General features: G+C 43.5%; 1 protein-coding gene across 1 annotated transcript; it reads left to right on the forward strand.

Moving 5' to 3' along the window:
• The first annotated feature begins 599 nt into the window (after positions 1-599).
• PDCD5 (programmed cell death 5) lies at positions 600-11,174 on the forward strand. Its single transcript, XM_012190104.5, has 6 exons — positions 600-760; positions 1,710-1,747; positions 7,527-7,588; positions 9,607-9,698; positions 10,612-10,683; positions 10,981-11,174. Exons 1-6 carry the CDS (start codon positions 695-697, stop codon positions 11,026-11,028), a joined length of 378 nt encoding a protein of 125 aa, XP_012045494.2. The 5' UTR covers positions 600-694; the 3' UTR covers positions 11,029-11,174.
• The last annotated feature ends 2,728 nt before the right edge of the window (positions 11,175-13,902 follow it).

Here is a 13,902-nt window from a genome sequence, read left to right on the forward strand (position 1 = left end):
CCTTGGACTGCAAGGAGATCCAACCAGTCCATTCTAAAGGAGATCAGTCCTGGGTGTTCACTGGAAGGACTGATGCTGAAGCTGAAACTCCAATACTTTGGCCACCTCATGAGAAGAGTTGACTCATTGGAAAAGACCCTGATGCTGGGAGGGATTGGGGGCAGGAGGAGAAGGGGACGACCGAGGATGAGATGGCTGGATGGCATCCCTGACTCGATGGACATGAGTCTGAGTGAACTCTGGGAGTTGGTGATGGACAGGGAGGCCTGGCGTGCTGCGATTCATGGGGTCGCAAAAAGTCGGATACGACTGAGCGACTGAATTGAACTGACTGATAATTGTTGATGGTAGCCTGTTTCTAGGTTATTATCTTTCCCCACACACAGCCGGATCCTAACCCTGCAGGCGCCCACGCCCGCTGAGCACAGGCTTGCACCTGGGAGCAAGGACCGAGTTCGGGAAGGCTGGGCGCAGCAGCTCTGCCCTACGTCCCACCGCCTGCAATCGCGGATTCGGGCGTCTCCCCAGGCCCTGGGCTGGGGCGGGCGGCGCGGCTCTAGGCTAGATTGGTGATGCCTGGGCGCTACGGGCGCCTGCGCAGTGCGGAGGGCGGTGCGCGCGCAGAGGGACTGGCGGCGTTCCCTCGGAGTGAGTCGGAGCGTGTTCGCTGCTGCTCGCCCGGGACGGCCGCAGCATGGCGGAGCAGGAGCTAGAGGCGCTGAGGAAGCAGAGGCTGGCCGAGCTACAGGCGAAGCACGGGGTGAGCGAGCCCAACCCCCGCCCAGCCGGATCCCTGCTGGGCTCCGCCCTCACCCGAGGTAGAGGGCGCGGCCCCCCGGCGCAGGCTCCAGGCGTCTCTGCCCCGGGGCCGAGGACCCCGCCTCCGCCCGCGGCGGCCTTCTGGTAGCCTCCAAGCCGTCTCAGCTCCTCTGTCAGTCGCGTGGGGGCTCGGGCGGCCAGCGAACCACGTGCTGCCCCCGGCTGGTCGGGCCCGGGCCGGTCGGCGGCCGGGGGTCGGTCTCTCACCCGGCCGGCCGGCCGTCTTGGGTCCCGAGCGGAATGCTCAACTTCTTCGGTCTCTCGGTGCCCTTAGCTAATGGACCTAGCCTACTTAACTACTGTTCCAGCCGAATGTTGTTTAGAATACAGATGGTTCGACCCGAAGGGTCGACAGATATCTTCTGAGGGATCTTCCTTGTGCCAGGTGCTGAGGGTACGGCGGGGAACATCGCCTGGCGGAGTTGACAGTCCTGAGGAAAGCCAGGCACTGAACACCAACCCCGTAGATGAAACGCCCAAGTAATGCCTCTGCTGTCAGGAAACCCGGAGTGAAGCGTTAGGGATGGAGCGGGATAGCCTGGAAGGGAGCGTTGTTTGATCATCAGCGTCCCCAACACCTTAGCACATTTTCTTTTCCAGAAATTATTCTTTACACGTTAAATACGGTTTTGTAAGAGGGGGCTCTTCTTCTTAATACCTGTTTGTATTCTAAAACATTCTATGAGATTGAGACTTTAGAAGTTCATCGAAACGTTGTAGTAAGTGGAAACTTACCTTTTACTTCAGTGAGGCCCAGCTTTTAGTTATTTTGTAAGCCCATCTCTACCACTACAGGAGCCTGTTAGGTACCAGAAACAAAATAAAATAGTTCCTTTTTTTTTTTTCCCCTCCTCTGTGAAATTTCTAAAAGATAAAATTGTTTTTTTCAGGATCCTGGCGATGCAGCACAACAGGAAGCAAAGCACAGGTACCTGCTGGAACTCTGAATGTAAAGGACCCCCCCTTTTTAAATTAAGAAATAATTGACTTAACATTAGTTTCCGTTTACAGCATGCTGATTCCATATTTGTTTATATTGTGTAGTGACCACCACAGTAAGTCTGGTTAACAACCATCACCACACATAATTACAAATTTTTTTTTTCTTGGGATAAGAACTTTTGAGATTTACCTCTCAGCAACTTTCAATACTATTAACTATATACAATTTAATACTCTTTAAGGATAGTCACCACCCACTCTATACATTACATATTACATCCCCATGGCTTATTTATAACTGGAAGTTTGTACTTTTGACAGCCTTCACCCACTTTGCCCTCCTCTTGCTCTGTTCTCTATGTCCTTGGGAACTCTGAACTCTTTGAAGGGTGGTTTCACCTTTTTTTTTTTTTTTTTTAAGTTTTATTCACAGGTGTGTGAATCGTAAAGTTCTTCCTGGCATAGGGATTTTTCCAGACCCATCGCTATTAGTTTATTAATTAAGTATGTATGGAACCCCACAGTACTTACTACTTTGTATTGTAATTACTGATTCATGTTTCTCTGCTAAACTGATTGCCTAAAAATAAGCATAATAATAGGACTACCTCATAAGGGTGTTGTGAGGATTGCAGGGGTACAGAGGGCATGCAGCCCACTCCAGGATTCTTGCCTGGAGAATCCCATAGACAGAAGCGCCTCGCAGGCTATAGTCCATAGGGTCACAGAGAGTCGGAGGCGACTGAAGTGACTGAGCACGTACACAAGAAATATTGTTTTTCCTGTTCTCAGTGTTAGTTTATCTCAGCACGTGGCAGAGCACCTCACACTTGGCAGGTTTATTAGTTACCCCATCATGCTACCTTTTTTTCCTAACTCTGATAAAACACACAAAAGGTAAAATTAACCTTCTTAACTACTTCTGAGTGTATCATTCAGTTGTATTAACCATATTCTCATTTGCTTTGCAACACACTTCTAGAACTTTTTTATCTTACAAAACTAGAAGTATACCTATTAAACAACTCCCTACCCCTCCCTGCCCCCAAGCTACCTTTTTATTTTTCGCCTGGCACAGCACACACACAACATGTGGGATTGTAGTTCCCCAACCAGGGGTGGAACTCATGCCTCCTGCGTACTAAGTGCAGAGTCTTAACCACTGGGCTGCCAGGGAAGTCCCCCATGCTACCTTTTAACTCATTCATTCATCCGTCAAATACTGAGCACCCGCTCTGGGTCAGGCGTTGTGCTGTGTCTCTAGAAATATGCAAGATGGAGAAGGTTCCTTCCCTTCTGTACGTAGCTCACATTAGAGGGACAGATAGATAGGTTAGCACCTGGGATAGTGCTAAGAAGAAAATAAATCTACTACACGAACTTCACTGATTTTGAAGATGGGAATTTTTTTTCACATTTTAACATATCTGAAATTCAAACGTGTCACATAATTGATCACTCTTCTTCTGGATTCTTCCAAAGAGGATTTACCTTTACTTCTGCCATCACTTGGGTCATTTCTAACCTTCAGTTCAGTTGCTCAGTCGTGTCCAACCTGTGACCACATGAATCACAGCACGCCAGGCCTCCCTGTCCATCACCAACTCCCAGAGTTCACTCAGACTCACGTGCGTCGAGTCAGTGATGCCATCCAGCCATCTCATCCTCTGTCGTCCCCTTCTCCTCCTGCCCCTAATCCCTCCCAGCATCAGAGTCTTTTCCAATGAGTCAACTCTTCGCATGAAGTGGCCGATCTTTAGAATGGACTGGTTGTATCTCCTTGCAATCCAAGGGACTCTCAAGAGTCTTCTCCAACACCACAGTTCAAAAACATCAATTCTTCGGCGCTCAGCTTTCTTCACAGTCCAACTCTCACATCCATACATGACCACTGGAAAAACCATAGCCTTGACTAGACGGACCTTTGTTGGCAAAGTAATGTCTACTTTTGAATATGCCGTCTAGGTTGGTCTTAACTTTCCTTCCAAGGAGTAAGCATCTTTTAATTTCATGGCTGCAATCACCGTCTGCAGTGATTTTGGAGTCCCAAAAAATAAAGTCTGACACTGTTTCCGCTGTTTCCCCATCTATTTGCCATGAAGTGATGGGACCAGATGCCATGATCTTAGTTCTGAATGTTGAGCGTTAAGCGGACTTTTTCACTCTTCCTCTGTCACCTTCATCAAGAGGCTTTTTAGTTCCTCTTCATTTTCTGCCATAAGGGTGGTGTCATGTGCATATCTGATGTTATTGATATTTCTCCCGGCAATCTTGATTCCAGCTTGTGCTTCTTCTAGCCCAGCGTTTCTCATGATGTACTCTGCATATAAGTTAAATAAGCAGGGTGACAATATACAGCCTTGACATACTCCTTTTCCTATTTGGAACCAGTCTGTTGTTCCATGTCCGTTTCTAACTGTTGCTTCCTGACCTGCATACAGATTCCTCAAGAGGCAGGTCAGGTGGTGTGGTATGCTCATTTCTTTCGGAATTTTCCACAGTTTATTGTGATCCACACAGTCAAAGGCTTTGGCATAGTCAATAAAGCAGAAATAGATGTTTCTCTAGAACTCTCTTTTTTGATGATCCAGTGGATGTTGGCAATTTGATCTCTGTTACCTCTGCCTTTTCTAAAACCAGCTTGAACATCTGGAAGTTCACGGTTCATGTATTGCTGAAGCCTGGCTTGGAGAATTTTGAGCATTACTTTACTAGAGTGTGAGATGAGTGCAATTGTGCGGTAGTTTGAGCATTCTTTGGCATTGCCTTTCTTTGGGACTAGAATGAAAACTGACCTTTTCCAGTCCTGTGGCCACTGCTGAGTTTTCCAGATTTGCTGGCATATCGAGTGCAGCACTTTCACAGCATCATCTTTCAGGATTTGAAATAGCTCAACTGGAATTCCATCACCTCCACTAGCTTTGTTCGTAGTGATGCTTTCTAAGGCCCACTTGACTTCACATTCCAGGATGTCTGGCTCTAGGTGAGTGATTACACCGTCTTGGTCGTGAAGATCTTTTTTGTACAGTTCTTCTGTGTATTCTTGCCACCTCTTAATATCTTCTGCTTCTGTTAGGTCCATACCATTTCTGTCCTTTATCGAGCCCATCTTTGCATGAAATGTTCCCTTGGTATCTCTAATTTTCTTGAAGAGATCTCTAGTCTTTCCCATTCTGTTGTTTTCCTCTATTTCTTTGCATTGATCGTTGAGGAAGGCTTTCTTATCTCTCCTTGCTATTCTTTGGAACTCTGCATTCCGATGCTTATATCTTTCCTTTTCTCCTTTGCTTTTTGCCTCTCTTCTTTTCACAGCTATTTGTAAGGCCTCCTCAGACAGCCATTTTGCTTTTTTGCATTTCTTTTCCGTGGGGATGGTCTTGGAGAAGGAAATGGCAGCCACTTCAGGATTCTTGCCTGGAGAATCTCAGGGACAGAGAAGCCTGGTAGGCTACAGTCCATGGGGTTGCAGAGTCGGACACGACTGATCCCTGTCTCCTGTACAATGTTACAAACCTCCGTCCATAGTTCATCAGGCACTCTTATCTATCAGATCTAGTCCCTTAAATCTACTTCTCATCTCCACTGTATAATCATAAGGGATTTGATTTAGGTCATACCTGAATGGTCTAGTGGTTTTCCCTATTTTGATCAATTTAAGTCTGAATTTGGCAATAAGGAGTTCATGATCTGGGCCACAGTCAGCTCCCGGTCTTGTTTTTGCTGACTGTATACAACTTCTCCATCTTTGGCTGCAAACAGTATAATCAATCTGATTTTGGTATTGACCATCTGGTGATGTCCATGTGTAGAGTCTTCTTTTGTATTGTTGGAAGAGGGTATTTGCTATGACCAGTGCGTTCTCTTGGCAAAACTCTATTAGCCTTTGCCGTGCTTCATTCTGTATCCCAAGGCCAAATTTGCCTATTACTCCAGGTGTTTCTTGACTTCCTACTTTGGCATTCCAGTCCTGTATAATGAAAAGGACATCTTTTTTGGGTGTTAGTTCTAAAAGGTCTTGTAAGTCTTCATAGAACCGTTCAACTTCAGCTTCTTCAGTGTTCCTGGTTGGGGCATAGACTTGGATTACTGTGATATTGAATGGTTTGCCTTGGAGACGAACAGAGATCATTCTGTCGTTTTGAGATTGCATCCAAATACTGCATTTCGGACTCTTTTGTTGACCATGATGGCTACTCCATTTCTTCTGAGGGATTCCTGCCTGCAGTAGTAGATATAATGGTCATCTGAGTTAAATTCACCCATTCCAGTCCATTTTAGTTTGGTGATTCCTAGAATGTTGACATTCACTCTTGCCATCTCCTGTTTGACCACTTCCAGTTTGCCTTGATTCATGGACCTAACACTCCAGGTTCCTGTGCAATATTGCTCTTTATAGCATCAGACCTTGCTTCTATCACCAGCCACATCCACAACTGGGTATTGTTTTTGCTTTGGCTCCATCCCTTCATTCTTTCTGGAGTTATTTGTCCACTGATCTCCAGTAGAATATTGGGCACCTACTGACCTGGGGAGTTCCTCTTTCAGTATCCTATCATTTTCATACTGTTCATGGGGTTCTCAAAGCAAGAATACTGAAGTGGTTTGCCATTCCCTTCTTCAGTGGACCACATTCTGTCAGACCTCTCCACCATGACCCGCCCATCTTGGGTGGCCCCACATGGCATGGCTTAGTTTCATTGAGTTAGACAAGGCTGTGGCCTGTGTGATCAGATTGACTAGTTTTCTGTGAGTATGGTTTCTCTGATGCCCTCTGGCAACACCTGCCGTCTTACTTGGGTTTCTCTTACCTTGGGCGTGGGGTATCTCTTCACGCCTGCTCCAGCAGAGCGCAGCCACTGCTCCTTACCTTGAACGAGGGGTATCTCCTCACTGCCGCCCCTCCTGACCTTGAACGTGGAGTAGCTCCTCTCGGCCCTGCTGCACCCACACAGCCACTGCTTCTTGGACGGTGACCTTTCTAACCTTAGACCTCTTAAAATTCTCTGCTTGATGTTCTTTCCCTGCCTCCACCCTGCTACCAGAAGGAATTCAGACAGCAAACCTACAAGTCTAAAGCTTGAAGTTAAGAGACACTTTTTCTCCACTCAGGGCTGAAATTGATGAATGCACACTTTCCTTTCTGCATAGTGGTTTATTTCTTGTTTCCTTTGTACAGCGGATTCAGCCTTCTAATTCAGCCAAAGAATCTGTTTTTTTCTGTGTTAAGTTCATATTAAGTTTCTTGAAGGGCTTCATTTGGAAAACAATTTCTGCTTTAAAAAAATTTGAAATCACTGTCCTGTGAATGTGAAATAGTTCCTGCCTGGATAGGTGGGAAGATGCAAGGGTAGAAATGGATATAATTGTAACTCCCCTCCCAACCCAAAACTAAGACTGAGAATCTTAAAACGTGGAATCTGGTCATACCTTGGCCACAGTTACCTGTGTCTTCTTAACATGGTCTCCATGAACCTCAGCTTCTTTATCTCTAAGAAAATTACACGGATTAATCATTTGTCAGTGTATTTGCCTGAAATCTCACTACAAATTTCTAGCCCTTCTCACACACTGGGTACTTAATAAATGTTATAATGGTGGTTGAACTGAAACTCTCTTCTGAATTGGGAAACTGTGAAGTTTTACCTTTCAAACTCACAAAATGGAAAACTGGCTTTTGAGTAAGAATGGACTTGTTACATTTCTCTGTGTTCAGTAGGAATGCTGGCAGCTTAGTTCTGATTTTGCTTGACCTGTTTTTCTTGTAGGGAAGCAGAAATGAGAAACAGTATCTTAGCCCAAGTTCTGGATCAGTCAGCCCGGGCCCGGTGTAAGCATCTTCAGTTTTCTTTATAAAACTGGTTTGAGTTATTTGAATAGGGAGATGTATATGAAATAATTGCTGTTTCTAGATTAAATACTTGTTTAACCTAAAAGCATGTGAGATGCAGATTATTTGTAAAAAGTGTTAGCTTTATAAACCTAAAGAAACATACTTAAGTTGTTATTAAAAGTTCCAGCTCCATTCTCTCCTGCTATTGAAATGATCTCCAAGTGCGTGTAGTGAGCCCTCCATTTTTATAGAGTCAGAACCCACAGATACAGAGGGCTGATGGTAGTACACCATTTTATATGAGGGACCTGAGTATCTTCAGATTTTGGCATCCGCAGGGAATCCTAGAACCAGTCCTTTCAGATACCAAGGGACAATTGTATTAGGTAGAATTTATTGGCAATAACTTTTCAGTCAAGTCAGTCACAAAATGCTGCTAGCAGTTGACCTGAGTGATGGGGCTCTAGTTTATTGTCCAGGCAGATCTCGGAGATATTTTGGCTTTGGTTGCAGACCACCACGGTAAGCAAGTCATACAAATTTTTTGGCTTTCCAGTGCATATAAAAGTTTTATAGTCTGTTAAATGCAATAGTATTATGTCTTTAAAAAAAAGTATACATACCTTAATTTAAAAATACCTTATTGCTAAAAATGGAGAAGGCAATGGCACCCCACTCCAATACTCTTGCCTGGAAAATCCCATGGACGGAGGAGCCTGGTAGGCTACAGTCCATGGGGTCGCTAAGAGTCGAACACGACTGAGCGACTTCACTTTCATTTTTCACTTTCATGTATTGGAGAAGGAAATGGCAACCCACTCCAGTGTTCTTGCCTGGAGAATCCCAGGGACGGCAGAGCCTGGTGGGCTGCCGTCTATGGGGTCACACAGAGTTGGACACGACTGAAGTGACTTAGCAGTAGTAATAGTAGTGCTAAAAAATGCTAATCATCACCTGAGTCTTCAGCAAGTCATGATTTTTGTTTTTCAATAATAACATCAAAGATCATTGATTACAGATCACCATAATATATATAAGAATAACAATAGAAAATTTGAAATGTGAAAATTACCAAAATGTGACATAAAGACATGAAGTGATGACACACTGTCAGGAAATCCGTGCCAGCAGACTTGCTCAAAGCAGGGATGTAGGATGCCACAGACCTCCATTTGTGGAAACTGCTGTATCTGTAAAGCTCAGTAAAATGAGGTAGACCTGTATTCTCCATTTGTGTTGTGTTTTTCATCACAAAAAATAAAAAGAAAACCATAAAAAAAATTAAATGAGCCAATCAGAATGAAACATTATCTTCTGTATTATAACTTGAAGCCCAGCTTAGAAGATGCAGCCCTGGATGGATCACGATGATTGTATATGCATAGTAATACAGAAATTCGCAAGGATGGGTTGCTTTTTGAGGGCTTCCGTGGTGGCTCAAGCGGTAAAGAATCTGCCTGCAATGCAGGAGCCACAGGAAATGCAGGCTCGATCCCTGGGTCAGGAAAGTCCCCTGGAGGAGGAAATGGCCGCCCACTTCAGTACTCTTGTCTGGAGAATCCCATGGATAGGGGAGCCTGGTGAGCTACAGTCCATGGGGTCGCAGAGTTGGACATGACTGAAGCGACTTAGCATGCATGCATGTAATATAGAAATTGCTCTTCATGGAACAGTCATGCTTTTGCTTTGTTTTTAAAGGATGGAGCTTAGAATATAAGCCCCCAAGTTTAATCTTGGTTCACCACTACCTCTCTGTGGTCTTGACTGAGGTTGACAAAGCTGAACTGTAGTTTCCTCATTTTTAAGAGGAGTAACAATAGCATCTGCCTTATCTACCTTGCTGATCTCAAGATATAAATAAGTCTTAAGTGCTTTAGAAATGTTAGTACTTAGTTTCAAGGAATAAGTGCATTTAGTCAAGTGCATTTAGTTCTGACTTCTTTTTGTGCATGTTTGTGTGTGTGTGTTTATATATATATATATATATATATATTTATTTATTTTTTTCTTTTTAGTAAGTAACTTAGCACTTGTAAAGCCTGAGAAAACTAAAGCAGTAGAGAATTACCTTATACAGATGGCACGGTATGGACAACTAAGTGGGAAGGTAAGCTGGACCTGCCTTGAGGCAGTTTTAATGTCTTGTTACCTACTTTACCAAAATGTATCCTCAGAAGGTCAATTTCATCTCTTCCTGGTTACAGAATTCTTATTGAATCAGTTTTTAAAGGAGAGAATAGTTGTGTCTACTGTAAATCCTTAAAGATAACTCTCTTTTCTAAAATCCTCTGCTGCTTTCCTTTTATGACATTGCTCTGGAACCAGTGACTATTAGGGTCAGATAGCCTAAATTGCTTCTACAATGGGAACAAGGTTTGTCAGCAGTACTAATTAAAATTGGGAAAGTTATGCTTGTTTTGCAAAAGAAGAAGAGCTAAATTTCCTGGTTACTCTGTGCATTGCTATACTGCCATGAAGGATATATTCTGGCAACCCTGATCTTCCTTCAAGATCCAGGCGAGCCCCGCCGGCACTGGGGAGCCCTCTGCCGCCACCACAGCCTGCAGAGATCAACCTGCCCTGAACCCTTTACACTGAGAACATGTGTGGAGGGGTGACAGTGGCTTCATCTTTTTTGAGTGACTCATCTCCTGCTTTTAAGCTTCTCAAGGTCTTGGTGCAGAGCTGGAATATCTCTGTCCATTTCACTTAACACGGTGGTGTAGGTGGTTGTCATTGTCTGCTAGTGGTGATGAAGGGGTGCTTAAATACCTGTTAACCTTGGATTTTTCGAGGAAGCTAACTGATGGATACTTTTCCTCCCTCAAATGAAGACCAGCAGAGCAGATTTTAAGTGCAACTTAAACCAAGAGTTATAGCCAGTGGTTTTCAGCCAGCTGTCCCATTCTCTTTCCTTCTTGACCTCTACTTCCATACGCTGGAAGGATTGAAACGATTCGGTTGGCTAAGGTCAATTCTTTGTTTTAAAAAAGCACTGTTTTTCTCTTTGATTATCCTAGGTATCAGAACAAGGTTTAATAGAAATCCTCGAAAAAGTAAGCCAGCAAACAGAAAAGAAAACAACAGTTAAAGTAAGTTTCCCCCAAAGCACACGACAAAAGAAAGATTGATATTTTAAATAAGTGTTACATCTGCATGTAGTGTGTCAAACATTTTAGCCCATAGACATTTTTGTTTTATAACACTTTGAAGTTTGTGGAGAAAGTTGCATTGAGGGTCTAATTTTCAAGGCTCTTCTGTTGGTCTGAAACACTTACGTTATATTAAACCAGACACAAATGTCTTTCTGTAGTAGGTAGGAATTTGTTTTCTCAGAAAATCTGAGTTATGTTTTATGAAACATGATACTCGTTTAATTTTCCCCCCAGTTCAACAGAAGAAAAGTAATGGACTCTGATGAAGATGACGATTATTGAATTTGTCTAGAGACTGGAACTGAACGAAGTTCCAGTATTATCTAGGACAGATAATACTTGGCAGAAGTTAAGATCTGGTGGTGTGTTTACTTTGTTTATTGTCTATATGCCTTTTAAAAATAAACTTGTTATGCAAAATAGAACAATTTGGACAAAGTTGTTTTTCTACCATGGAGAAATGAGCAGAAGATCTGCATTTTTTAATTTTTGTCCTTTCCTGTCAGAAGCTTCTGAACATGTGTAGCAGCACGAATATATCCTTCATACTTGTGACATTAGTGTTAAATGGGAACATGACCTTAGCAGAAGTAGGAGCTGCTCCAACATCTTAAGTGAGAAGAAAAGAGCAGCGTCTGTAACATCATAGGTGTTGAGATTCATGGATTAAGCTGAGTCAGTTTTAGTATTTCCAAGACATAGGTTCTGAAAGCAGATAAGACCTTTTTCTTCCTGGAGATTGTCCTTACATTTAATGTAGGAAAATTCCTAACTTTGGTTTCATTTATAATCTGCTTTTCAAAGCATTAACTCATCTACAAATATTACCTGTACCACCTCTGTAACTGGAGGATACATCAATTAGAAAAAAATTGGCAAAATAACTGAGACATACTGGTAATAATATTTAAACACTAGTAAACATGTTTTTAAGAGAAATGATTTCCATTGATTCAAGTCCAGTTGAGACAGTTTAGCAGTTCACCATTGTGGTAGAAATGTTCTGGGTCTTCATTGATAGGGTTGCAGGTAACTTAAAGCGAGTGTCATCTTTTGTCCTTTATTCCCACCAGGTTATGAAAAACTGTGCTCGAAAATTTGAATCATAAGCTTAACTCTCAAGTGAGCTGTTTGGTGTAACTTTTGTCTTAGTCCTGGGGGACCCAGCTCCAGAGGAAGTGCATAACATTTAATGAGCTCAGTAGGATTAATAGCAGGAAAGGTGATGGAAAATGTGATTTATCATTCCAGTCTCTAGCTAGAGATATATACACTGCTGATATATTTCTAAATTATACTTGAGATTTTACTCTATTTCAGACTTAAAATTTAGTGACGTGTTAGAATACATGTCTAGTATTCCTGAGTAAACAAATAAATGAGTAGAGCCATTAAGGACATCAGGAAGAGTTCAGAGGAACAGTAAATCACCAAAATAAAATCTGATCAAGGATTTTGAAAAAATAATCCCAGTTAACAGGTAAATTTTACATAGAGACACTGGAAGGAGACTAGGCAGCTCTGAGCAAGTTTGCTACACGCTTTGTCTTACAAAATAACCACTGTTATGGCAGCTGTTGAGGTGAATGTGTTGAGGGACCAAAATTCCCCTAATTCAGAGACACTCGAGAATGGAAAGTGACTGAGGACAGAAATTCTTCATGACGTTGGCGGGGGTGGAATATGTTTCCATCTAGGGGGTGGGGGCTGGTTATTCTCACCTTTCTGATTTAACTGACAATACTCTGAATTCAAAACATTCTCATACAAAATAGGAATTTTGGCATTACCAATTTCTAAATTGTCAAATTTAGTTTTGAGAAAGTACTTAGAAACACATGTGTTTTTTAAAATACTTGAGGTAATCACTTCAGATTGCTCACCCTGCTGATTACCAGAATAGCTCAAGAGGAAACTTCTCCCCCAGGATTGAGAGTCCCATTCATGGTATTTCTATCTCCATGTGAAGGGTGCACCCAGCTGGAAGCAGGTGACACGGCCTTGACCCCAGCTCTGACCGGGCAAGCAAATTAGCCCCCTTATTTCCGTAAACCTCCTCACTTGACATTCCTACCAGCCAGGGCAGTTGTTAGAATTAGGGAGGGTATACGTGAAAGTGTGGCTTTTTCAATATTTCTTTTGTTTGTTTGTTTTTAATCACAGTATGGTTGCTTTACAGTGTTGTGTTAGTTTCTGCTATACAACAAAGTGGACCAGCTGCGTGTAGACACACACCTCTTCCCTCGTGAGGCGCTCTCGAGGCCATCGCAGAGCACTGCGCTGAGCCCCCTGTGCTACCGCAGCTCCCCACTCGACGCGGACATTTTACACACAGCGGTGCAGCGGTGCGTATGCCAGCACTGCTCTCAGTTAGTGCCACCCTGGCCTTTTGGCTAAGATCAAGTGGTGGCTCAGACGGAAAGCGTCTGTCTACAATGTGGGAGACCTGGGTTCAATCCCTGGGTCAGGAAGTTCCCTGGAGAAGGAAACAGCAACCCACTCCAGTACTCTTGCCTAGAAAGTCCCATGGACGGAGGAGCCTGGTGTCCATGGGGTCGCAAAGAGTTGGACACGACTGAGCAACTTTACTTTTCACTGCCCCATGCCAGGTCCACGAGTCCATTCTTTTACACCTGCGTCCCTATTCCTGCCCTGCAGATAGGTTCATGGTAGGTTTTCAAAACTGTTGTTACCACCCCCAAAATTAGGTGTTTCCAATGTGTGTGTTTGCATCTTGGACAGGACTGTGCTACTAAACTGCACAGTGTCAGTCTCTTATCGGGATGCTAGAAAAGCACAGGAGCTTAGCCCCATAGGGTGGTTTTGTTTAAAAGTGGGGGAGAGGAGGAAAAATAGAACAAACTTCCAAAGCTGCCGTGCTTATTTGCTGTTTGGGCTACGTAGCTGTATTATATTCAGTTTGTTCCAATGCTAAAAGAAATGAAAATACCTTTGCGGGGGCACTAGGCCCTGTGCTTACTGGACTAGGTCAGCAGCCCTGGATAATCTGCTCCAAATGAGCCAGTTCACACGTTTCAGTCACACTTCTATCTCTAGCTGCAAAACAAAATGTGTATCTATCCAGTGGGAGAAGATGATTCCACACACCAAGCACATGTTGATGGCAGAAAGGCTGAGAAACATATCACCACAGGA

Source organism: Ovis aries, chromosome 14, assembly GCF_016772045.2.
Source record: "Ovis aries strain OAR_USU_Benz2616 breed Rambouillet chromosome 14, ARS-UI_Ramb_v3.0, whole genome shotgun sequence".
Lineage (NCBI taxonomy): Eukaryota > Metazoa > Chordata > Mammalia > Artiodactyla > Bovidae > Ovis > Ovis aries.